The 23,206-nt window shown below is 34.2% G+C and overlaps 4 protein-coding genes across 5 annotated transcripts; 2 read left to right on the plus strand and 2 right to left on the minus strand.

The window, feature by feature from the left end:
- Nucleotides 1-168: 168 nt before the first annotated feature.
- Nucleotides 169-3,182, minus strand: LOC101265149 (thioredoxin-like protein HCF164, chloroplastic). Its single transcript, XM_004244041.5, has 4 exons — nt 2,826-3,182; nt 1,375-1,587; nt 994-1,097; nt 169-669 (listed from the first exon to the last, which is right to left on the minus strand). The coding sequence occupies exons 1-4, from the start codon at nt 3,027-3,029 to the stop codon at nt 387-389; spliced, it is 804 nt and encodes a 267-aa protein (XP_004244089.1). The 5' UTR covers nt 3,030-3,182; the 3' UTR covers nt 169-386.
- Nucleotides 3,183-3,777: 595 nt separating this feature from the next.
- TIG (trigger factor-like protein TIG, Chloroplastic) lies at nt 3,778-10,072 on the plus strand. The gene is made up of 13 exons (NM_001365957.1): nt 3,778-4,187; nt 4,696-4,779; nt 5,137-5,265; nt 5,622-5,710; nt 6,228-6,411; nt 6,964-7,054; nt 7,232-7,386; nt 7,962-8,054; nt 8,161-8,253; nt 8,685-8,765; nt 8,849-8,998; nt 9,275-9,370; nt 9,556-10,072. Exons 1-13 carry the CDS (start codon nt 3,927-3,929, stop codon nt 9,631-9,633), a joined length of 1,584 nt encoding a protein of 527 aa, NP_001352886.1. The 5' UTR covers nt 3,778-3,926; the 3' UTR covers nt 9,634-10,072.
- LOC101264650 (phosphatidate cytidylyltransferase 1) lies at nt 7,251-14,254 on the minus strand. The gene is given in 12 exon segments (XM_010326000.4): nt 7,251-10,315; nt 10,504-10,584; nt 10,703-10,759; nt 10,845-10,973; nt 11,557-11,640; nt 11,719-11,766; nt 12,225-12,381; nt 12,475-12,616; nt 13,358-13,509; nt 13,623-13,753; nt 13,755-13,877; nt 14,016-14,254. Coding segments are annotated over 12 exon segments (1,266 nt in total). The 5' UTR covers nt 14,088-14,254; the 3' UTR covers nt 7,251-10,225.
- Nucleotides 14,255-17,905: 3,651 nt separating this feature from the next.
- LOC101055514 (Hop-interacting protein THI016) lies at nt 17,906-22,914 on the plus strand. Of its 2 annotated transcripts, XM_010325886.4 has the most exons (10): nt 17,906-18,075; nt 19,357-19,452; nt 19,580-19,783; nt 19,909-20,157; nt 20,249-20,464; nt 20,856-21,011; nt 21,102-21,413; nt 21,638-21,725; nt 22,032-22,180; nt 22,282-22,914. In XM_010325886.4, the coding sequence occupies exons 2-10, from the start codon at nt 19,378-19,380 to the stop codon at nt 22,576-22,578; spliced, it is 1,746 nt and encodes a 581-aa protein (XP_010324188.1). In that variant the 5' UTR covers nt 17,906-18,075; nt 19,357-19,377; the 3' UTR covers nt 22,579-22,914. The 2 variants fall into 2 exon arrangements, with proteins under 2 accessions (XP_010324188.1, NP_001265928.1); NM_001278999.1 differs by lacking the exon at nt 17,906-18,075 and having other exon boundaries at nt 19,378-19,452; nt 22,282-22,578.
- The last annotated feature ends 292 nt before the right edge of the window (nt 22,915-23,206 follow it).

The following is a 23,206-nucleotide window of genomic DNA, read 5'->3' on the forward strand; positions in this document are numbered from 1 at the left end:
GGAGAATAATTGCTAGCTGATTGTTATCTTCACAGATATATGTTCTAATACTATATTCAGACTTCGAAGCAAGATCTTCACTCAACTTGACCACTAAGCGCGAGGAACACGAACATCATTGTGGAGAGCAGTCTCTATATTGGTAACAACGACTATTAGAACACTCAGTAAACTAACCAGTGGAATTAGCTATAAAAAAAAGGGTCACTTGTGCAATACATTATGGTAGTCTGCATATTCATATATACAACCAAGTGTGTGAAAATACTGCCAAATTTACAGACTAGCAAGTGGTATTAGTCACTTCTTACTCAATTCAAATGCAAGTCTTAACAAGAATTGATGATAGTTTGTTTGGGTAAATATATCTGGGTGCGTAATGAGCTCTAACCATGACTTCTTGGATCAGAAATTTGATGGACCTTACGCGATTCAGCACTTGTATATTGTCCCACAGCGCGAGAATAAGGTATTGATTCTTTTCCTTTTGCAAGGGCGTCTACATTCTCAAGCAAATACTGTTTTGGAAGGCGGCCAACAACATTACCTTCCTCATTTCCGTCTTTATCCAGGAATGCAAAATGGGGAATGCCCTCGACTCCAAACTCATCGAGCTCTTGTTCCCACTTCGTGTTATCCACATTCAACATAACAAAATTCACGCGGTCCCTGCATTAACAATATGAACCTTAACAACAACAACGGCAATAACCAGTGTGATCTCACAAGAGGGGTTAGGGAGGGTGAGATATAAACAGACTGTCCCCGATAGACAAGAGCATGAACCTTCTTAACTTAAATTGTTCATGGACTTATGCTATGCATATTGCTAACTCTAACACATGCTTCAAAGAACAAGCAAAGACTCAAACATGCACATACTAGTGAAAAAATGGAAATTTTTCGCTGAAAAGGAAACCTAAAAGACAACTCTATTATATTGATTGGAACAAGAGTTGGTTATCAGGAGTCAATAACAAAAAAGAGATTTACTTGTACTGCTGTTCAACTTTATAGACATCTGAAGCTAATTCTCGACAAACTTCACACCAATCGGCATAGAATTCCACAACAGTAGGCTTTCCATTGGAAAGAGCCTGCAAGGGAAGAGATCAAAAAGGAAACATAAGAAAGAAACTACAGTTGAAACGACTCAATAGTGGAAGTACATATCTGTGATTTAGAGGGGAGTGAAAAAACTACAGGTGAGCTTAGATTTGCTTAGGGTAGGTTGTGTTATCATATTTTGAAAAGAATTTAAACAAAGCCTTGTGTTGTGTCAACTAAAAGTAGATTGAAGCAAAGGAGATAACAAATGAACGCAAAAAAAAAACAAATAATCATAAGAAATGATGGACAAGCTTGTACACTAACCTCTTCATATGGCAGTGCTGCAGCCGTGATATCCTTCAAAGAAACACCTAAATCTAGTCTCTGTGAAGAGAAAAGTCCTAGTGCTGCAATGACTGACACTAGTGCTACTCGCCGATTGAAGTCTCTGGTTGGATATTCAGGGCCAGTAGAGGGAGGAGAGACTTCAGCTTTACTACTCTCAGCGCCAGCACCTGGATCTATTGAGGACTTCTCCTGTACGATACACATTTAGCTGAACCATCAGATTCTAATCAAAATATTACACCAGATATGAATAATATCCAAGGTGACATTATCAGAATGGGTCAGTGTGCATTGAGAAAGCAGCAATGTTATCAAAATTATGTATCTATATCAACTTGAAAGTTAGATTGCACCACTAGCTATACTTTCTTTGTAAATGCATCACCTCACCAGCAAAATCACAAACATTGATAAGTTGATTTGAACGGATTTAACTTCTTTGTTATTCTTTTCCTGTGCAACAAATTATACAGGGAAATATAACACCAGAGCTTTTCACATATAGGCAAGGTTGGTAATTATTAACACTATATATTTCCTTTTCATTAAGTATTAACAACTTCCCATTTTATTTTATTTGGGGAGAGTGACTTACCAAAGGACATAACCCTAGATAGGAGGGGATTTGGAGGTCGAGGATTATGGTAAATGGTTAGTAAATAGTTGAGCGATTGTCCAGTTACTCTGATCGATATTATTATTATTACTCTTTCACTATTTTATTCTTTGATTGTATTATTACATGTTTTTTTTTTGTTACGGTTATGTTTTACTTAAGTCGAGGGTTTATCCAAAACAACTTTAATACCTTCATAAGGTAGAGACAAGGTGGTTTACACCGCCCTTCCCATATGCAATCTGTGGAACTACACTGGGTATGTTGTTGCCTAATTGTAAATAACTTCGAATATTTTCATAATAATGGAGTCCACCACAAACTTGCACACATCTCAACTAATTCTATAGGATACTTGATACCTCTCACAAACTGTAATGTTTGAGCCAACTTAGGTGTACCTCAACTTATTCCTGTGGGGTATCTACTAGCTCTCACTAGCATTATTCGGTATCTTTGTCCACTAAAGCTAAAGCTTAGAACGGATGGAAAGAGATCACTTAACAAGATTTGAGCCTTAAGACCTCATGGTTCTCATCCCTCAATTGACCATTAAACCACATCACTCTCTATCTTCTTTATAACTAAGTCAATTAATTAACAAGAGTGTTATTAATAACATGGGAATTTGACCCAAAAGGTCCTTTAAGTAAAGAGGCTGCTCAATTTCCTCCATCTTCAATCACACACAAACAAAAATACCCTATTCAAAAGTTCACAAAACTGCACATTTTTTACTCCACTGCTAACCCACCCAAATAAACCTTAATGGGTATCAACGAAAACAACAAAAAAAGTGAAAAGACTAAACCTTTACTGCAGATTCATACGGGTCAGAGCTTGGTTGACAGCAATCCCCTGTTTTGGGCTCTGTTTGACAATATATTCTTTGATACTTTTGAAGATTGTTCAGCTGATAATTGAAAGGTTTCACAGAGTGCAAAGTTTGATAAGGTCGAAAATGGAAGGGCTTTGGTCTGTGTAATCCAATAGAGCTAGAAGCCACTTTAGCCATGGCGAAAAAAGCTTCTCTTTACCTTCACTGATTTGAGAAAACGGCGAAAATCTTGGAGCTAGTGGACATAGATGCTTGTTTGTTTTTGTAGATTTTTCAGTACTGGTTTTGACCATTTAAAACGGCGTCGTATTCGTTTACTATATTAATATTAGATTTTTGGTGAAATAGATTTAGATTTTAAATCTAGCGAGTTTAGAAATATCGATTTTGAAGGTAAGTAATGAATTCAAAATTCAAATGGGTTTAAAATTTCATTTAAAATAGCGAGTCATTTCATTTCTACGATTAAAAATTTGACTTTATTAAATAAACAAGACACGTTCTTTTATCATAATTATCGAGACTAATCACAAGAAACAACTTATACTAAAAATATTTCGGACTGAAATAAAATTATTAGAGTTTTATTTTGTTAGGTTAAATTGATGAAAAATATGCTTAACATGATATTATAGTGTTGTTTTAACTCTGGCATAATTATTTTTTTTAAAAATAAAATATTATTAACAATATTCAATATTTTATGTCTTCCTTGAAATTATGTTCATCCTCAACTATCACATTTTATTATTGCCATCAAATTTCTTATCAAAATAACAAATATTAGATCTTTTATATCAAAAATTTAAAAATTTATTTTTATGTAAAAATAAAAAAAATTCATAAAACTAAAAATAAGTTTGTAAAGTACAATAAAATCAACTCTCCAATTTTATCAATTTCATAATGATTTTTTCTTTTTTTTGGGCAAAGAAAAAATATGAATTAAGTAAGTAATTATTATTTCTAATGTTATAAATTCTTACCTTATCCTATGTTGAAAATTGCTAAGGGGAGTAGTAGTGTTATCTTCATCACTTCTGCATTTCTTCTTACAACCTGAACAAAAGAAAAATGGCGACTCCAATTTCCATTCAATTGAATCCTTCAATTCTCTCATTTCCATCAAATTCTACAAAAGCTCAATTTTTTCAACTCAATGATAAATTCTTGCTTAAACCCAATTTATCTTCCCGCCAATTCTCCTCCTCCTTGGTGGCTTCAGCTCGATTGGTGGCGGCGGCGGCAGCAGCAGCTTCTGGTGTTGTTGAAACTGTTGAAGATAAACTTCCAGCTGATCTTCATGTTACTGAAACACAGGAACCCAATTCAAGAGTAAGTTATTTGGTTCTTTCTTAGGGTTAACCTCGCAAATTACGTGAGAGAGGTAAATTGCACTAGGCAACTCCTGTGTGATGAGGTCGAAATAATTTTTTATAAAGATTTGATTTTTTTGGTGACAACTCAGCATGGTTGGAGCTAGAGTATGATTATGTGTTCGGTCTAACTTAGTAGCTTTGATTCGAATTCTATATTTGTCATAAGAAATTTATTGAATATGTATAAATTATTGATTTTGAAATTGAATTACTTAAAAAAGTATTATATTCGAACTCATAAGCTTCAAATTTTGGATTCGCCTAACAAGGGTACACTATTTGGTTTTCTTTCTAGATCTTTTTTTTTTTGCTTTCTATTTCAACCCCATGGATTTGATTCTTCACAAAGTTTTTTTTTTTCATACTCAAAAGATTGAAGGCTCTCATTTATTTGCTTCAATTCCTCGAACAAAGAGTGTCATTAACTCATTATCATGTCCATCATTTTTTTTTCTTTTTTACAGATCAGATTGACTGTAGAAGTTCCAACTGTTGTATGTGAGGATTGCTACAAACAAGTCATAAAAGAGTTCATGAGACGTTCAAAGGTGATAAACGAGAACCTTTTCTAATTTATTATCGTTGCCAACGACTTGGGTAGCTACGTTCTATTTTAAGCTAATTTATTGCCTTGAGGAGAAGACTATGACCTTATGATTGTTCGTAAATGTTATTACATTTATGTTGAATTTTTTTTTTCTTATACTGAATATCATTCTGATTTTCTATGATCTATATCATTTTATTGAGTATGACTTAAATTTCCATGTTAAATACTGGCAAAGTGTCTTCCTTTTTCGCTAAATTTCTTCTTGATCATCTATTCCATATCTAAATTCTAATGCCACAGCAGTTATTGAGAGGAACTGAAGTATTTGGTCATACTATCTGTTTTACATGTCCAGGTTCCTGGATTTCGTCCAGGGAAGAATGTTCCAGAAGATATCCTTGTTGGCTTTGTCGGGAAGCAAAATATTCAAAATGCTGTAGTTGAAGCTATTCTGAAAAGAACACTTCCACATGCCATGTCTTCGGTGCGTCATACTACTTCTACCATTGATTAATCTTGTAATAGTTTAAGCTCTTCGAACTGTTGTTTCAAATTTGAGGTTTGGATTTGTTACTAGTCAGTAGTCACATCCTGTCAAACGCTTGTGTACCTGTAGCTTTTAGGACCTCTGTATCTCACTAATGTTGGAAAAATAAATACAATGCAGGGCCAAAGTAGTGTCTGTTAATACAGTTTTGACAGTTCTAGCATGAAGTTTATATATATCTTTGCAAATATTTGATTTGCTTATGAGTAATAATAGGGAATGTACATTGTTCTAACTAGCTTTCCACTTTCTTGGTTTGCTAAGTTTGATGCATGGATGCTGTTAAACTGTAGGTTACCCGGAACGCATATGAAGACTCCATCCGCATTGTGACCAAATTTGAAGACATGGAAAAGACTTATCTGTCTCTGAATTGCTTGAGGTTTGTTAAACACTCAAAAATGAAGTTAGTTGGTAACTTTATTTTCAACAGCTGCGAAACTTGAATGTTTCATGATCTAGATTTCTTGTTCCTATGAAATGAGCTTTAAAATTGAAAGGGGGGAAGATTTTGATCTAGTTAAATACTCTCTCCGTCCGAATTTATGTGACGCATTTTTGTTTTTATAGTCTGTCACAAAGAGAATGTCTCCTTACTATAATCAGAAATAATTTAACTTTAAAATTGTTTTAACTTTAAATGAAATGATTTATAGCCACACAAATAGTGAAACAGTGTTTTAGATCACAAATTTCAAAAATCTTCCTTTCTTTTTTAAACTTTGTGTCAAGTCAAACGATGCTACATAAATTGGGACAGAGGCATACTAGTACAGGTGTATGGCCTTTGGGAAGACATGTCACATTCAGATACTGGTCAACATGACATATCATATCTGCTGTGGTCTATGGTCATGAAAAGTAGGCAATTCTTGATCTGTTAGTAATGATGATTATAGGTATGATGTGGTTGTTGATGTGGCTCCTGAAATCAAGTGGAAACCTGACGATGCATACAAGAATATTAAGGTGGCTGTTGAGCTTGACAGCGATATGGATGCTCAAAGAGCTTCAGAAAAAGAGTTGATACGGCGTCACAAGTCTCTGGGTGCATTAAAAATTGTTACTGATAGGGGTTTACAGGTAACTGTTAGTTCTTCAGAGGCTCAGACTGGTCGGGTAGCTTCTTGAAAGCATCTAAAGAGTCTGCGATTGAGTTAACGTAACTTTTTTCTCCTAAGTTGTTCAGGCTCTTCATTTTTTATGCTGCGCTCATGTCAGATTCTCTAAAAATACGCTACTTTGGAGACTCTAAAAATACACTATGGAGAATCCGACACGCACTGGTTGACATTTTTGAAGAGTCCGAGCAATATAACTTGTCTCTGCTTCCTTGCTAATAAGTGTCTAGATTATACACTGAACATGTTAAATATGATTTATGAGAAAAAAACCATCATGTCTAATTTGCTAAAGAGTTAACAACATCAAATGCAATTTTTACAACTCTTTACTGTCTCCTTCCTACCTTAACCATTTATAGAGTATTGATCATGTCGGTACTGTTGCTTTGTCCAATTTATGTGCATTTGACATAAACTTTGGAGATTTAAGTCCCTCGGACAAACACAAGTAATTGAGATGGATTTTGTTTTGTGCATAGTAGCTTATCATAAGTATCCAAAAAAATTCCAGGTTGGCGATGTCGCAGTGATTGATATATCAGCAACTACGATTGAGCAAGATGGATCAGACGCTAAAACCATACCAGCTGCAGAGAGTAAAGGTCTGTTATTTCTCTGATAGATTATTTGTAATGAAATTACTGTCTCCCAAGAGGTTTTTATTTGCTTTTGTAAACTATATGACTGAAGTTTTGCAAGCTCCAATTGCTCGAATGTTTGATTACATAAGTTGCTTCTCGTAAGTGTTTGAGCTGATTGTATCTGTATCTATGATTCAGGTTTCAATTTTGATACAGAAGAGGGAGATAATGTCCTTCCCGGATTTCGTGACTCAATTATTGGTATTAAACGAGGTGAAACGAAGTCATTCCCTTTGGTATTTCCAGACTCATGGAAACAAGAAGATCTTCGTGGTGTTCATGCTCAATTCACTGTGAGTTCCTACACTGCCTGATAAAGAATCAAGAAGTCAACCTGTCTGGCTGCCCAATGTTTAGGGTTGGCTTTACGAAATCCTCTCTGACAATGTTACTCCATGAAAACTCATTTCATGCCAATGTTATGCAAATAGTAGATGCTCTCCATATATTCCAAAATGTATATATCTCTGAAATGCTAAACAACTCCTAGTGGCAGCTACTAATACTTGCCCCAGAAAATAAAACTTGCTTTATTTACTATCTCTGCAAAGAAGTAGGTGACTGCCAAAATGAACTTGTGTTCCTCAAACAATTTGGTTGGGGTTTCTATAGAGAAGAACTGCATAATCTTACTGGTCAGTTGAAATGGATAAGTAATCGAATTTTGAATTTAAATCTTAGTTGTGGGACATTTTTCCCTTGTCTAAATAAGGACTTCAATTGGTGTTTCTAAGAAACGAAATTCCAACTTCCTTGATCACTTTAAGGCTGATTGATCATACGGTTTTCTGAGATCATTTCAAGTTTTTTGCCAATTAGATGTATTGAGCTTCTCAGTTCAAGTCCTTCCTTCTGTTTTTCTTATCAGGTTGCATGTAAGGAACTGTTTTACAGAGATTTGCCCGAGTTGAATGACGCGATGGCTGAAAGGCTTCTCCCAGGATGCAGCTCCATTGAGGAGGTGAGGACTTCTATTTTTCTCATACGTGCAGAGGAGTTGCAGGGAAGCAATTTATTTTCCCAAATCACGTAGTTGTTGGGTAAATTTCCTGATGCATAATTTGCAGGTCAAACAAGCGTTGCTACAAAGATGTCTTGAAGTCGAACAGGCAGCTAAAGACCAAGCAACTGATAATGCCATCCTTGACCAGCTATACAAGGTTCCTTTACATTTCCCTTTTATATTCAGCAATCACATTTAGCAAATACAAACGTGGAAGCCATACCGACCATGCGTTGCTTGATTGACAAATTTCTTCTCATCAGCTCATTCTTGTGAATCACAAGCTGATTTTCCCCTAAATTTGTGATCATGGGCCTATGACCATATGAACGCGTTATCCACTTCCTATGTAACAAAATTCGTCGAGCAACTTTTCTACCCCAATTAGTGAGAATCACTTAGGTTTATTGGTACCAGTTGTTCTACTCACTACTATTAGAATGTTATTGTTTGACATATTATAATGCTGTGATGCCAGACTCACACTCACACATATACCATAAGTTTGGTGACTATTTCTGTATATGTATTGCTATTGTTTCTTGAACTTTCTATAATGAGTTAATGGTATCTTCTCTTACTTCCTAGATGGTTGAAGTTGATATTCCTCAATCTCTCTTCCAAGAGCAAGGAAGACAACTCTATGGAGCTCAACTTTTACAATTGCAGGTCAGACCAGTATTCACCACTCAGTTGTCTCTCCATTTATGGACTTCTATGCATGCTCTAATTTAATCATTGTCTTTGTTTAGGCAAATATGAAACTGAACGAACAGCAGCTGGCATCGTTATCAAGCCCCAGGGCTGTGAATGAGTTCCTTGAGACACAAAAAGAAAATATAATAAGTATCATAAAACAAAATTTAGCTGTTGGTGACATATTTACACGTGAAAATTTGCAGGTACATTTCTATATCTTTATGTGATCCACCTATCAGCCCCTTACAGTAGTTGTTTAAGTGGTTGATTACGTGCGAACTAGTCAAAACAATGAAAGAAATAGGAAGGAAAATCATTTTACTTTTACCAAGTACCGTGAGCATTGAAAAGTAAATTAGCTCATTAGTAATGATATCTTCATTTTACCACGGGTAGCCATGAGAAAGGTTCAAATACTTCGGCATGCTGATAATGCAGCTTATCTTTTCTGATCATTATTCATTTACTGGACTTTGCAGTTTTCAACAGAGGAGCTAGTGAAGGAGGTTCAGAACTCAATTCAAGAATTCCAACAGCATCAACAGGAGTACGATGAGGACCGAGTTAAGCTGCAGGTTGGTATTTAATTGAATCATTCTGACAATAACCTGTTAAATACCGGAGAAACTCAAGCGACTTAATCATAATAGAAGTGCGGAAACTATCTTTACCAAAAATTGTGCCAGTTACGCAAGTCTCGTGTTTGTTCTCCATATTAAGTAAAGTGCATATTATCTGATGGTCCCTCAATGTTGGCCAGGTACAAGAGGTACTTGAAGGGGCTAAAGTACTTGAATGGCTAAGGGAAAATGCAGAGATTCAGTACATAACTAGGTGAAAAGACAATAATGTTCAATGTTCACTGATAAGCTTCAACTTATGTTGATGCTTCTGAGAACTCCGTCAACATTGGTGTTCCGGGAACTGATGTGATAAATGCTTCAAGCAAAATTTCCGCAGTATCAATTTTCCAGAACTTATATTGCTGCACGATTGTTGGCTCGAGATCTGCAAAATCTTGAGCATCTTTTTGACCTCCAAATTCAATTTCCAGGATGATGAATCGTCGCCTTTTTAGAGTTGGTGAGCTGAAACTACACTTATTTTGAGAGGCACTCAATAGCTGTTTATTTGTGTACACTTTAACCAATTCATTTTCAAATTCAAATCTTCTGTTACCTAGTCTGAGTGTTTTTATGCTTGCCTAGATTATGAGATTAAGCAATTTATTCCTTTGTTTTGGTTAATAAAATCATTTTAACTTCCTTCTCAAGTCATCACTGTATTTGTCAGTATTTGAAGCACCTTATATTATTTAAGGTTGATCTTGGCAAGTAAACATAGTAAATTGGTGCTAAACTCTCTCTGAGAATGAGTTAAAGAAGAGAAAATCAATAAGTAAATACTTTGTGCAAAGTTGATAACATTGTTCAATAATTTTTCATCTGCCTCTGCCTAAATATCTGGCCCAGCCTATAGTAAAGTGTTTTCTGATCCTCAAAGCTGAGATTCCTTACTATCTGCAGCAAACAAGTTAATCAGTTAGCTTACTTATGCACAACAATAACATAATCAGAGTGTAATCAGAAAAGTAGGATCTGGAGAGGGTAGAGTATAACAAAAACTACAACAAAAGTCGAGGTTCAAGAAGTAATATGAACGGACGTCAAGACAACACACTGCTGTTGACTGCAGAATCAGTTATTACCTGATCTAAAATCATGTCAATAGAGTAGTCTTGAGGAACAAATGACTGATAGTAAATGTAGACAAAAATGGCCATCACCATCTGCACATTTACAATACAACCTTAGCTTATCTTACACTGTTGACCTTCATAATAATAAGAACCATTTTGGTCTCAAAACAAGAACAATCAAGTATTTTATCTGCTTCTTGAGTGTTACCTGGCAATCCATCCTATCTGTGAAACCGCCATGTCCAGGAATGTAATAGCCAAAATCCTGGACGATTCCACGTAAAATGAAGAAAATGAGTAACTAAAATGATCAAAGATGACATTCAGTTTCCATTAGAAGTCATACAGACCTTGATCTTAAAGGCTCTCTTGAAACCACTAGCAAAAAATCCCCCAAACGGAGCGATTATGGATGCAAATAAACCCAGGCATAAAGCATGCCATTGCACAGGAAGTATCGATATCTCCTTCAGAGGGAACTGTAACATTTCACTAAATGATAATGAGTATGTAAGTTCTGTAAGCAACAGAGCAATATCAAGTAAAATGTAGAGTTCTGAGTAAGTTTACGACATTTGTTAGTGCTAGACGAGGGACTATCAGTTTGATTTAGCAGAATTGTGTTTTCACAAAACTAATGTTGACATGCGTTGAGCTTAAATGATATAACACGATCCCAACCTGTTAGAGACTGAGACGTAATTGTCGTTGTTGTGTTTTTACAAAACTCAATACAAGCTTGTTAACATATTAGATACAGCTATACCTCAATCCCAGGCAAGTTGGAGACAGTTGATAATATAAAAACGAAATATTTGATTGAACTTAAAACTCAGCAAGTAACAAAAACCACATATTCTTAGTAGAAAGAACTGTCAAAACAGTTGCAGACAATTCATTCTTTTCCAGTTACCATTAGGATCATCTATACGATGAGTTTTGAGGCTGAATGAACAGTTCTATACTTTTAATTTCTCATACAGCTTTAGTTAGTATACATCCTGGAAAAGCAAGATCATAGTTTACGCATAAAAGCAATAAACATCCCGGATGCAGACTCACCCATCGAGTCAATCCAGCTATAGAATAGTATTCTGGTTTGAATAGAGGACCAGGATCACACTGAAGCCAACCAGTCGATAGGTCCTGTATTTGCTTTGTTAGATTAGTAATCATCGACAATCACACTCGATATCTTTCTTTAACTTAGATAAAATATCTCACCTTTCTTGGACATGTCAACCATTGGAAACGACCAAGGACATTTGCAAACTGCATAGAAGCTGAAAATTTCAATTATACAAAACTTACGTTTCGTTACAGTATACTTCACATTATAATTTTCTGTCTAAGAAGATGAGAGAAGATCAAATAACAAGCCATATATGATATACCACCTAATGCATCCAATACAACCAATGCCAAAAAGCTACATTAAGTATTGAATACGTTAACACCAAAAGTTAGCTCATGAAGGGAGTCTGTATAAGGAGATCACTAGCCCATTTTCCGACCAATGTAGGACTCTAACACACTCTAAGACACCCTCCCCACCCTACACGCCCAGACCACTAATATTAGCGTGAACAATATAACATGGGGGCTTAAACAGGATGAACCTGGCTCTGATACCATATTACTGAATAAGGACGGACCTAATATTATCAGTTTGATCAGAAAACAGTAGGAAGATTTAAAAAAACTGGAAGTACTGAAAAGGTGCCACTGACCAAGAAAGCAGTTATCATGGTGGCAACAGATCCTCCAATGAAGCCTTCCCATGTCTTTTTCGGAGACAGCTTGATCAAAGGTGTCTTCCCAAAGAAAAAACCGAAGAAATAAGCTGATACATCATTCATCGCGATAAGTGATGCAGGAAGAAGGAACCTGCAACAGAAGAATCAAATGTTTATGCACTTTACATGAGTAAAAAACTGTTATACAATCATTTATTAACTTCCTGAGAAACTTATATATTACCAAAAAATGCCTTCAAATATGTTGGCTACAGTAAAAGAGGATTGAGTGAACACCACAAATAGAACCATGTGAGTCCACGCATACTGACCAAACTGATACTTGTACGTCTTCTTCTTTAACGTTAAAATGAACCAAACAAGTCCTGCAAATACAAACAAGCATCACATATTTAACATCTCCGTTTAAAAAGCTTGTGAAACACAAAAAGGTAAGTTAAGGCGTATTCTCAAAATCCCTATATCTATAGCTATGACAATAGGGACATTATTTGGTAATATAAAACGATTTCTTCCACTTCTTAATCCCAAACAATTCGATTAGGGGTGTCAATACACAAAGATTTAAGGTCATTTCTCCAAATTGTTCTCCATTTCTAAGTTCTTAAAGTCATAAATGATAGAGTGGTCCGAAAAATGGAAAGAAACAAAAGCAAAAACGAATGGATGTCAATGGAAATATGTTATCCCAAGTACAACAACAACAATAAACTCAGTGTAATCCCACAAGTGGGGTCAGTGGAGGGTAAAGTAAACGCAGACCTTACCCTTATCTGGTGAAGGTAGAGAGCAGGGGCATAGCTACCCTATTGTGAGACCCTTCATTGGGAAATAATACCGTATATATAAGTAAAATGATATACGAAGTGATTTATGGAACACCCTTAACAAAAGAAAAACATGTTGTAGCCTAGTGGGATTTAGATGTCAGATTTCAGTGCTCATGTGCTCGAATCTCACTAGAAACAATTCCCCCCCCCCCCCTTTTGACACTCAATTTCTGGCTCCGCCACTGGTAGAGAGTCTGTTTCTGAAAGATGCTCGACTCAAGTGATGCATCAAAAGCAAAATATATTATATCAAACTTTTCGAGGAGATAAACGAACCTGCAATATACAGAAAATAGCAAAACACCATCTGATACTTTACAATCTTGCTTACTAACTTATAAGAGAACTCATCAATAGTTGCAGTATTCACAAGTTGTTGGCTGAGTATACGTCCATATACAAACAACATGCCCGTGAAGAAAAAGTACCTGAATCGAACAACACAAATATTCATACACACTCCAGTTAGTAGTTATATATCTCTTTCAATATTGAGTAGGCGAAACTCGAAAATCATAGTAAAATACAGAGGAATTCTTACCAATTTAGTTGCCTAAATCCAGGAAGACACTTATCTTCATCTGTTCTTCTAAGTAGATTGAACAACTCAGATGTCATGATGATTTGGATCACAACAACCATTGCACAAATATACAAATGACCCAAATAAAGGTATGATTATAATGCTTATAAGCATCCATAGAGATGAATACGTTCGAATCCACATTGTTTTGTATTTGTTTTTATCATCTATAAGTAAATGACCTCCATTTAATTTGCTTAGCTCCGGAAATATCTGACATAAAAGGACATTTCACTGTAATAATCATATTCAATTTCCTCGGAAATCATTTATATTAACAATATATTTCTATTAACAGATGAGAATTATCATGAATTACAATATGATAAAGAAGAAAAAAAGTTGTTGTACCACATCTTGCGTTCGTCTACGTCGAATTCGAGTTGGCGTTGATGGTGATGAAGGCATCGTATGATCATGCATTGTTAATTTTTAATATTTTTTTTCTTGTTCTTCTACCTTAATTATGAACAAAATTAAAGTTGAGGTTAAGTTAATTAGTTGTTAATTTCTTAGATTAATCACAAAGCTACGTGAAAATTAATTATTTCAATTTTAGCTAGATCATGAAAAAAAATTAAAATGGTGATTCGTAGTTGCTGAATTATCGGTAGGGGTAATAAAATTACAATTGAATATTAAAACTTTGTCCGCTTCACTTGCATGTTACGGTTGGTCTTTTCATTGCCAAATGGCACCCATTTTAACTTAACTAGTCAATAGATATTTTTGTGAATTATTAAAATACTATTTCCTCCGACCTAATTTGATTTTTTTTTTTATAAAAAGTTAGATATTTAAGAATAATATGAAAAGTATTATAAGTTACAATTTTTAACACATTAATATAATGAAAAAATATATTTTAAAATTTGATCAAAATTTTTATAATTTAACTCTAAAAAAAGAAAATTATGACAGTTAAAATTTAACGGAGCGTGTAGAAAACTTATCCTAATATTTCTCTTTCATATTTCATATTAACACTTAAAAATTGAAAGAAAATTCAAAACGTTTTTAAAATTTTATGAATTTCCGTGTACGTGAGAGATTTAATTTGAACTTGGCATTTTATACATGGCAACGTTTGAACAATAACTAACGTGGATTGTAGTGTACTGATGAGAGTGTTTCACCTTTAATTAGAGGTTTCGAGTTCCATTCTTGAATATGGAGAAAATCTTGTTAGGAGTGTCACCCTTGAATGGATCCTGATCCGTTAGTGAATGGTCCAATTGAGGAAAGCTTATATGGCTTTCAAATACTATTAAATAAATTTTTATTTCTTCAATTTTTTCATATTCAGATGATTCGAAATACATAAAGAAAAGCTCAAACATAGTGACAATAATAATAAATAGAACAAATCTAAAATTTATCCTCAATTAATAAATATCACTTATATGAATTTTTCATTTCTATTAACTTAAAATTAAAATTAAAAAAAATGAATTAGGATGGACAATTGAGAAAATGACAAGTAAAATTGGATTAAGTTCATAATGATGTCGAAATACAGGTGCAGTCACATGAAACATAGATCTTATTTCGCTTTCTCATATCCTGTCCGCGACAATTAATTTCCTTTTTATCTTGTCCTCTTTTATTTTTATTATTTTCTCGATAACGAAATAACATATTTTTAAAAAAATATAATCTCCAAATAGATATGAAAAATAAAATAAAATATTTATCGTATCTATAAGTTGTGAAATTGATCATAATACAGGCATCACCATAATACAGGCATCACCTGAAATGATTATAATAGTTAAAATAAGTGTTACTTATATAATATTTCATGTTGTTAGAGTGATTTAGAAAAAAATTTATTCGCACCAGATGTTTACATTAAATCAATGTAATATTTATTATTGTGCGATTTAATAAAGTAAAATAAATTATAAATTCAAACACATGACATGCATATATTGACCTCGTTTAAACACGCGATACGAATAAATTTTATTCAATAATTTATCCTCTACTTAATTATTTTTTTCTCACTTTTTGACTTTTGACAAACTGTGTTATATCATCGTTTTATATTTTCTATTAATTTATTATTATTATTTTTATGTAAATAATGTATGATCATAAACTATCTCAATATAAAATTGACAAAACTTTATAAAATATTATATACTAAAATCTTATTTAAAAAATTGACATTTCTTTTTATTTTATTATTTTGGGTCCCAATATTTTGTTTTAGCTTTCACTCTACAACAAAACTTGCCAGCAACTCATCAACACATACATGATAACACAATTGTTACGATGTCGACCCTAATCCATGCAATTGCTCTTTACTAATATGCCCTTTTTGTTGCCCTTAATTGCGTACTTGCCCCTACACGCATACAATAACGAAGCTAAGATTTTTAACTCGAGGGATTTCAAAATTTAAAGAAATAAATATACGAACTAAGTAAAAAAGGCTTGACATTTATCATATATACATAAAATAAAATTTAACCACATATAAATAATATTATTTTTCATCGAAGAAGGTTCGGAATCCCTGAATGTATGTTGACTCTGCCCATGTACATATATATATAAGATTAAATTTATCGCATGTATAAAATAGATGTTAAATTTGTTTTTTTAATGTACACATTTGATTCAATATAATTTGAACATGTATATTAAATTGTTTAATCCTAACTTAAGCTTCGGTATGTATTTCAATCTCCATCTAAAAGTGGTCAAACAACTTATCAATTTTATATATTGACAAGGATTATAGACTATAGTTTATATGATTTTTAATCAAAGTGGCATATAAACCGTACTAAAAGTGCCGTTATATGGAGTTACGTTCTGAGCATTTTGAAAAAATATTATATTTTATATTACGTTATATTTTTTAATTAAGTAATCTATTTATCAAGGCATGTATCATTGTGAAACTTAGATCTTAAGCAATATTGAGTGCATGTGTTGATAATGTGCCTTCTATTTTTTTTATTTTTTTTTGTGATAAATGGTTCGGAATCTAAATATTCAATTATTATGCATAGAAGAGATTAAAAAATTTAGATTTAATGAGTTCAATTTACAAGTTATTAATGTTAGACTCTTTGTGTGTATTTATATGGAGAAGGAGGAGTTAGGGAGAGAGACGACTGAATAACTATTGTGTTAGTAGTATACACATACATATTTCATTGAAATTTCTTTTTTCAATATTTGTTATCATTTTAATTTGAACTCAAGTATTACAGATTTACAGTACAAAATTACATTTTAAAGATAAAATACTTCTTATTAAAATAATTTTATTTTTTTATAGTCCAAATTTAAAACTTCTAATGAAAAATCGTTAATATTCTTTCATTTTTTTCGAGTTAATATGCCTTGAAAATGCATTTGCAAGGATTTATAATCCTTCATCATTTTAGATAACATCCACTTTAGCCTTTTCATTTTCTTCTTTGGCTTCATATCTCTCGAATTAATTAGCTTTTACTACAATAATTAATTGATCACATTGCATAAACTTCATGGACCATAAGTTTAATCCCGCTAGATCCTTGCGTTAACTAGTATTAAACACTTATGTATTGCGAGGATAATATAGTTAGTGTATGTTTTTAATTTGATTTTTGGGTAATCAAATATAAACTGGTATCATGGATACTTTTACAACGAAAGAGGTGAAAGAAATAACTTATAAAAAGATTTATCACCATAAATTAAATTTTCTAGTTGATAAAATTCGTAAATTGATTATTCACATTTGAAAAAAGAATCGAACATAATAGCTTATAGCTATTAATTAATAAGATAACTTAATCAGCTAGATTTGATCATTACTGAAATAATTAGCTACGTAGTTTAATTATATTCTCGTTTAAAAGAGTCAAATTTTCAATTATTAATCATTGCATTGTTATTGTCTTTAATTACAACTGCCCGTCAACTTTTTTCTAAGCCAAATCACATTATAATACTCTATTGGACATTTACGTCAATTCAAAAAATATTTTTATAACAAAACTATAGTAAATTATAAGTCATTTTAATCTTTTCTTTTTAACTTAATCATAATAATTTGTTTTGTAAGTTTTACCCGAAATGACCCTTCGTTTACCACAAAGACCGTCTGGTCAAATCAGTCAAATGTCCGTTTCTTCTTGTCCTCAGTGTCATGTTGGTAAATTTGAACTACAAACAGTGGCAAAAGTGTAAAGAAGTTTTTATCTTTTCGTTGGCCCCCCCCCCCCCCCCCCTTTATTTTTCTTTTTGTCTGAATATATCCTTTTACTCATTTGTTTACTTAAGCTCCCTACCCACCCACCCCAGTTGTCTCTCTGATTGATACAAAAACTCATATATACTGATTCTGTGAAGTGAAAGTTCGTAGATCTGAGAACGAAATCTCACCAGAAACTGCCTAATTTGGGTAAGCATTCTCTTCATTTTTGTTCGTTTTTGTTTGTTCTTAGCTGTAGAATGAGCAATGTGCGACGTGTTTGTTATGGATTTTTTGAGTTAGTTTCGATCGATTTTGGAATGAGATCTAAGTGTTTTGAGAGTGATTATGGCGTTTACGCTTTAAATTGATGTGCATTTGTGTGAATGTGAGGGTTTGGAGTTGGATTTTTTGTCTTTTTATGGAGGATTTTTTTATGTTTATATTTGCTTTGCTCGAGTTTTGATGAAGTGTTCTGAGAGTAACTGTGGTGCTTTGATTGTTGTGAATGTGCTGTTTTGGCGTTGAATTGATGTGCATTTGTGTGAATGTGAGGGTTTAGAGTTGGATTTTTTGTCTTTTTATGGAGGATTTTCATGCTTATATTTGATTTGCTAGAGTTTTGATTGAAGTGTTTTGAGAGTCAACTGTGGTGTTTTGATTGTTGTGAATGTGCTGTTTTGGTGTTAAATTGATGTGCATTTGTGTGAATATGAGTGTTTACAGTTGGATTTTTTTTTGTCTTTGATGGAGGATTTTGATGTTTATATTTGCGTGGCTCGAGTTTTCATTGAAGTGTTTTGGGAGTAAACTGTGGTGTTTTGATTGTTGTGAATGTGCTGGTTTGGCTTTAAATTGATGTACATTTGTGTGATTATTGTGAATGTGCGGTTTTGGCTTTATATTGATGTGAATTTGTTTGATTGTTGTGAATGTACTGTTTTGGCTTTAAATTGATGTATATTTGTGTGAATGTCTTGGAGTTGGAATTTTTTGTCTTTGTTGTAGGATTTTCATGCTTATATTTGTTTTTCTCAAGTTCTGGTTGAAGTGTTTTCAGAGTAACTTGGTGTTTTGATTGTTGTGAATGTGCTGTTTTGGCTTTAAATTATGTACATTTGTGTGACTTTTGTTGGAGGATTTTCCTGTTTATTTTTTTGCTTTGCTCAAACTTTTATTTGAGAGGTTTTGGAGTAACTGTGAAGTTTTGATTGCTGTGAATGTAGTTTTTTGGCTTTAAATTGGTGTATGAGTGTACGGGCTTGGAGTAGGAATTATTCTCTTTGTTGGACGATTTTCCTGTTTATTTTTCTTATATCAAATTTTATCCGAGTGTTTTTCGAGTAATTGAGGCATTTTGAATGTTGTGAATGTGCTATTTCAGCTTTAATTTGATGTGCATTTGTGTGAAATTTTAGCAAACTTCATCATCTTTTGCTGAAATACGTGACCTAAGATTGAAAATTTAGCTTACTTTGGTATCAATTTCAGGTTTGGTTAACGTGACTGAAGATGGCAGCAGTAGATGATCAAACGCCTCCTGTTCTTGATGAAACAACTTGCGGCACCCTACTACAAAAGCTGCAGGCAATTTTTTTTTTGTGGATCGCCTCAATCTTTTAACTAACTTAAAAAGGAACCAATGAAGTATTCTCTTAAATGTATATACTATGTATGTAGCTGATGGATAAAATAAACTTGTCTGTTGATGCAGCAAATCTGGGATGAGGTTGGTGAAACTGATGATGAGCGGGACAAGATGCTTCTTCAGATAGATCAAGAGTGTCTGGATGTCTACAAGAGAAAGGTCGACCATGCTGTGAAGTCACGGGCTCACCTTCTTCAGGCATTGGCAGATGCCAAAGTTGAACTCTCCAGGCTGCTGTCAGCCCTTGGAGAGAAGACATATGTTGGAATTGTGAGCAACCATACTTCATTTTTGTTATAAATAGACAGAAATATGTAAATTTCTTTTGTTGCAGCTGGAAGTCGTAATTCTTCCTTTTCTTATGCATATTTTCCTTTCTGTGGTTGATTCTCTAGCCTGAGAAAACTTCAGGCACAATCAAGGAACAGCTTGCAGCTATAGCACCAACATTGGAAAAACTATGGAAGCAGAAAGATGATAGGATAAAAGACTTCTTTGATGTACAATCACAAATTCAGAAGATAAGCAGTGAGATTGCAGGGTATAGCGAGCAAGTTGAGAGTCTAACAGTGGATGAATCTGACTTATCTGTAAAAAAGTTGGATGAGTTTCATGTGCAACTTCAAGAGCTCCAAAAGGAGAAGGTCTCGTCAATATTCACAAGACAATGTTTATAATCTGCTTATCTGGATCGTGCTTGTCAGATACTCAATACATTCTTGTTTGAACTTGCAGAGTGACAGATTACACAAGGTCCTCGATCTTGTGAGTACTGTGCATGACCTTTGTGCTGTTCTTGGCATGGACTTCTTCAGTACTGTCACAGAAGTTCACCCAAGCCTGGATGATTCCACTGGTGTACAATCAAAAAGTATTAGCAATGATACATTGTCAAATCTGGCTAACACTGTCTTGGTATTAAAGGAAGATAAGAAGCAGAGATTGCTTAAGGTAAATATTCTTACTGTTTTAAGTATACCAGTTTGGTTTTCCTAATTATACTTCTCATCAAGTTCAGAATGCCTCAGGCATATTCTGCAATGTATATTATTCAGAATTTGGATCCTCCAAGCACAACTGTCTATATTTATTAATTAGAATAGCTCACGAAGAAGTCTGCTTATCCATCCTATACTATGTGCATGATTGGAGTTCCTTTCCTTGGAATTCTTTCAGTCTATATGGACGTTCAACTGCACATCGTAGCAATAGACAGTAGTCGGTTTAGCACTTACTCTAAACATGCTATAACCAGTTATATATCATGTTCACATGGTGAACATTACACTCAGTCCACTTCTTTTTGAATTCAATTCTCTTCTGATCTTTCCTCCTCTTGCAGCTTCAAGAATTAGCAACTCAGCTAATTGATTTATGGAATTTGATGGATACCCCAGAAGAAGAAAGGAGCTTATTTGACCACGTTACCTGCAACATATCAGCTTCAGTAGATGAAGTGGCCATTCCAGGAGCTCTTGCTCTTGATTTGATTGAACAGGTAGCTGGAGATAGATCTTAGAATCCACTTCAAGTGCATTTGCAGCTTGTCAGTTGTCACTAACTGTGCTTTTCTATTGTTATTGTCAAGGCTGAAGTGGAAGTTGAAAGGCTTGATCAACTTAAAGCTAGCAAGATGAAGGAGATTTCTTTCAAAAGACAGGCTGAACTGGAAGACATTTATGCTCGTGCCCACGTAGAGATTGATACTGAGGCTGCTCGAGAAAAGATTATGGGACTGATTGATTCTGGTAATGTTGATCCAGCAGAATTACTAGCTGACATGGACAATCAGATTGTAATTGCCAAAGAAGAGGCTCATAGTAGGAAAGAAATATTGGAAAAAGTTGAGAAATGGATGGCAGCTTGTGAAGAAGAGAGCTGGCTTGAAGACTATAACAGGGTATATTCTCTCGTTGTTCTCATGTTGTCTTTCCTCTTTCTCTTTCATTTTCCTTGTGTGGATATATTCCTCAGGCTTTTATTTGTAATTGAGAAACTGTAAGTGAAGTTTAACAGTTAATGGTAAAATTCTGGGTCTTCATGCCTGTAGTTCATCAGATCAACATAAAGGTATCTCTCCCTGGAAATTATGATGATAACTTGCCATAAATTATGGTGAAACAGGATGATAATCGGTATAATGCAAGCAGAGGGGCACACTTGAATTTGAAGAGAGCTGAAAAGGCTCGGATATTGGTCAATAAAATTCCAGGTAAATCCCGAATTAATGTTACATCACTGTTAAAACTGAGTATCGTGGGTATTAGTGCTGGATATGTTTTTGAGGATGAGACTTGTAAAAAAAGTGGTTTGGGGATGATGCAAGTACTTGTTGTCAGTTGTAAAAAGGATTTATTTGATTATCTATCTAGCGTCTTTGATTTCTTAGTTTTGCCAAGGAGCTTAAGGATTCATTCTTGCTTGATGGGAAGTTCAATAATTTGAGATACACTGCTTTTCTGTGAAAATATCGGTGAATATTAGACGCTGAGTCTGAGTATAATATTTGGTTATGCAGCTCTTGTGGACTCGTTGGTTGCAAAAACTAGAGCATGGGAACAAGAGCGGGACACCACATTCACTTATGATGGTGTTCCACTACTTGCCATGCTAGACGAATATATGATGCTCAGGCACGATAGAGAAGAAGAGAAAAGAAGGCTGAGGGTTAGTACAGAACCTCTTACCTAGCATTAGTTTTTGCTTAATATCATACCAAGAATGACTAACTGAAGGACTCACTAAATGTTTCTTTTGATGCCTGGCAGGACCAGAAGAAGTTCCATGAGCAGATGAGCAAAGATCCAGAAGTATTTGGATCTACGCCGAGCCCTGCTCGACCACTTGGTTCTAAGAAGGTAACAGGTCCACGAGCAAATGGCAGTGCCAATGGGCCGGCAAGCAGAAGGCTGTCTCTTAATTCCCACCAAAACGGTTCCAGGTCAACTTCTAAAGATGGAAAGAAAGACGCGAGACTCAGTGCTCCTGTGAACTATGTTGCCATGACCAAAGACGATGCAGCGTCTCACATTTCTGGAACTGAGCCTATTCCTAGCACCCCATAGTAACTGCTGAATAAGAGATGTGTACTCACATACCATTGTGTTCTGTTGTCATTACTAGTCTAGTTTGTAATAGGATAAATATGTGGACAGTGAGTGATCACAGAATAGAGACCTAATAGTTTGTGCTATATTAGAAAGTTACTTCTATTCTGACAAAGTTACAAGTAGAGGTGGGCATGGTATGGTATGATTCGGTAATTTTGGTTCTCATTCTCTTAACAATACTATATCAGTAGTATATCAAATTGATGCAATGTTTTGTAGTATGATAAATTGGTAATTGTAATTTGTTGACATACATGGACAGAAAATTCTGAAATAAATATTTGATGCAAAGTCTTTACTGGGGACTACTTAGAGCATAAATAAATGTCAATGAAAAATAGATTCATGAACGCAAAACATAACAATTGATAAAAATTGAAAACGATACTCCGTGCTATGCTTTTGTTCAGACTTCTTTCTGAGTAGCAGTAGTTCTTGCGTAATCGTCATAAATAAACCATATCTGTATAAAATCGTACCCAATTAGCGTAGAAATAAATAAATTGCGTAGGTCTCTACAACAACAGCCCGCACCACCATTGTTAGCCATTTTGATGTATCCGAGTCCAATACTAATTTCATC

The sequence above is a fragment of the Solanum lycopersicum genome, chromosome 7 (assembly GCF_036512215.1).
Source record: "Solanum lycopersicum chromosome 7, SLM_r2.1".
Taxonomy (NCBI): Eukaryota; Viridiplantae; Streptophyta; class Magnoliopsida; order Solanales; family Solanaceae; genus Solanum; species Solanum lycopersicum.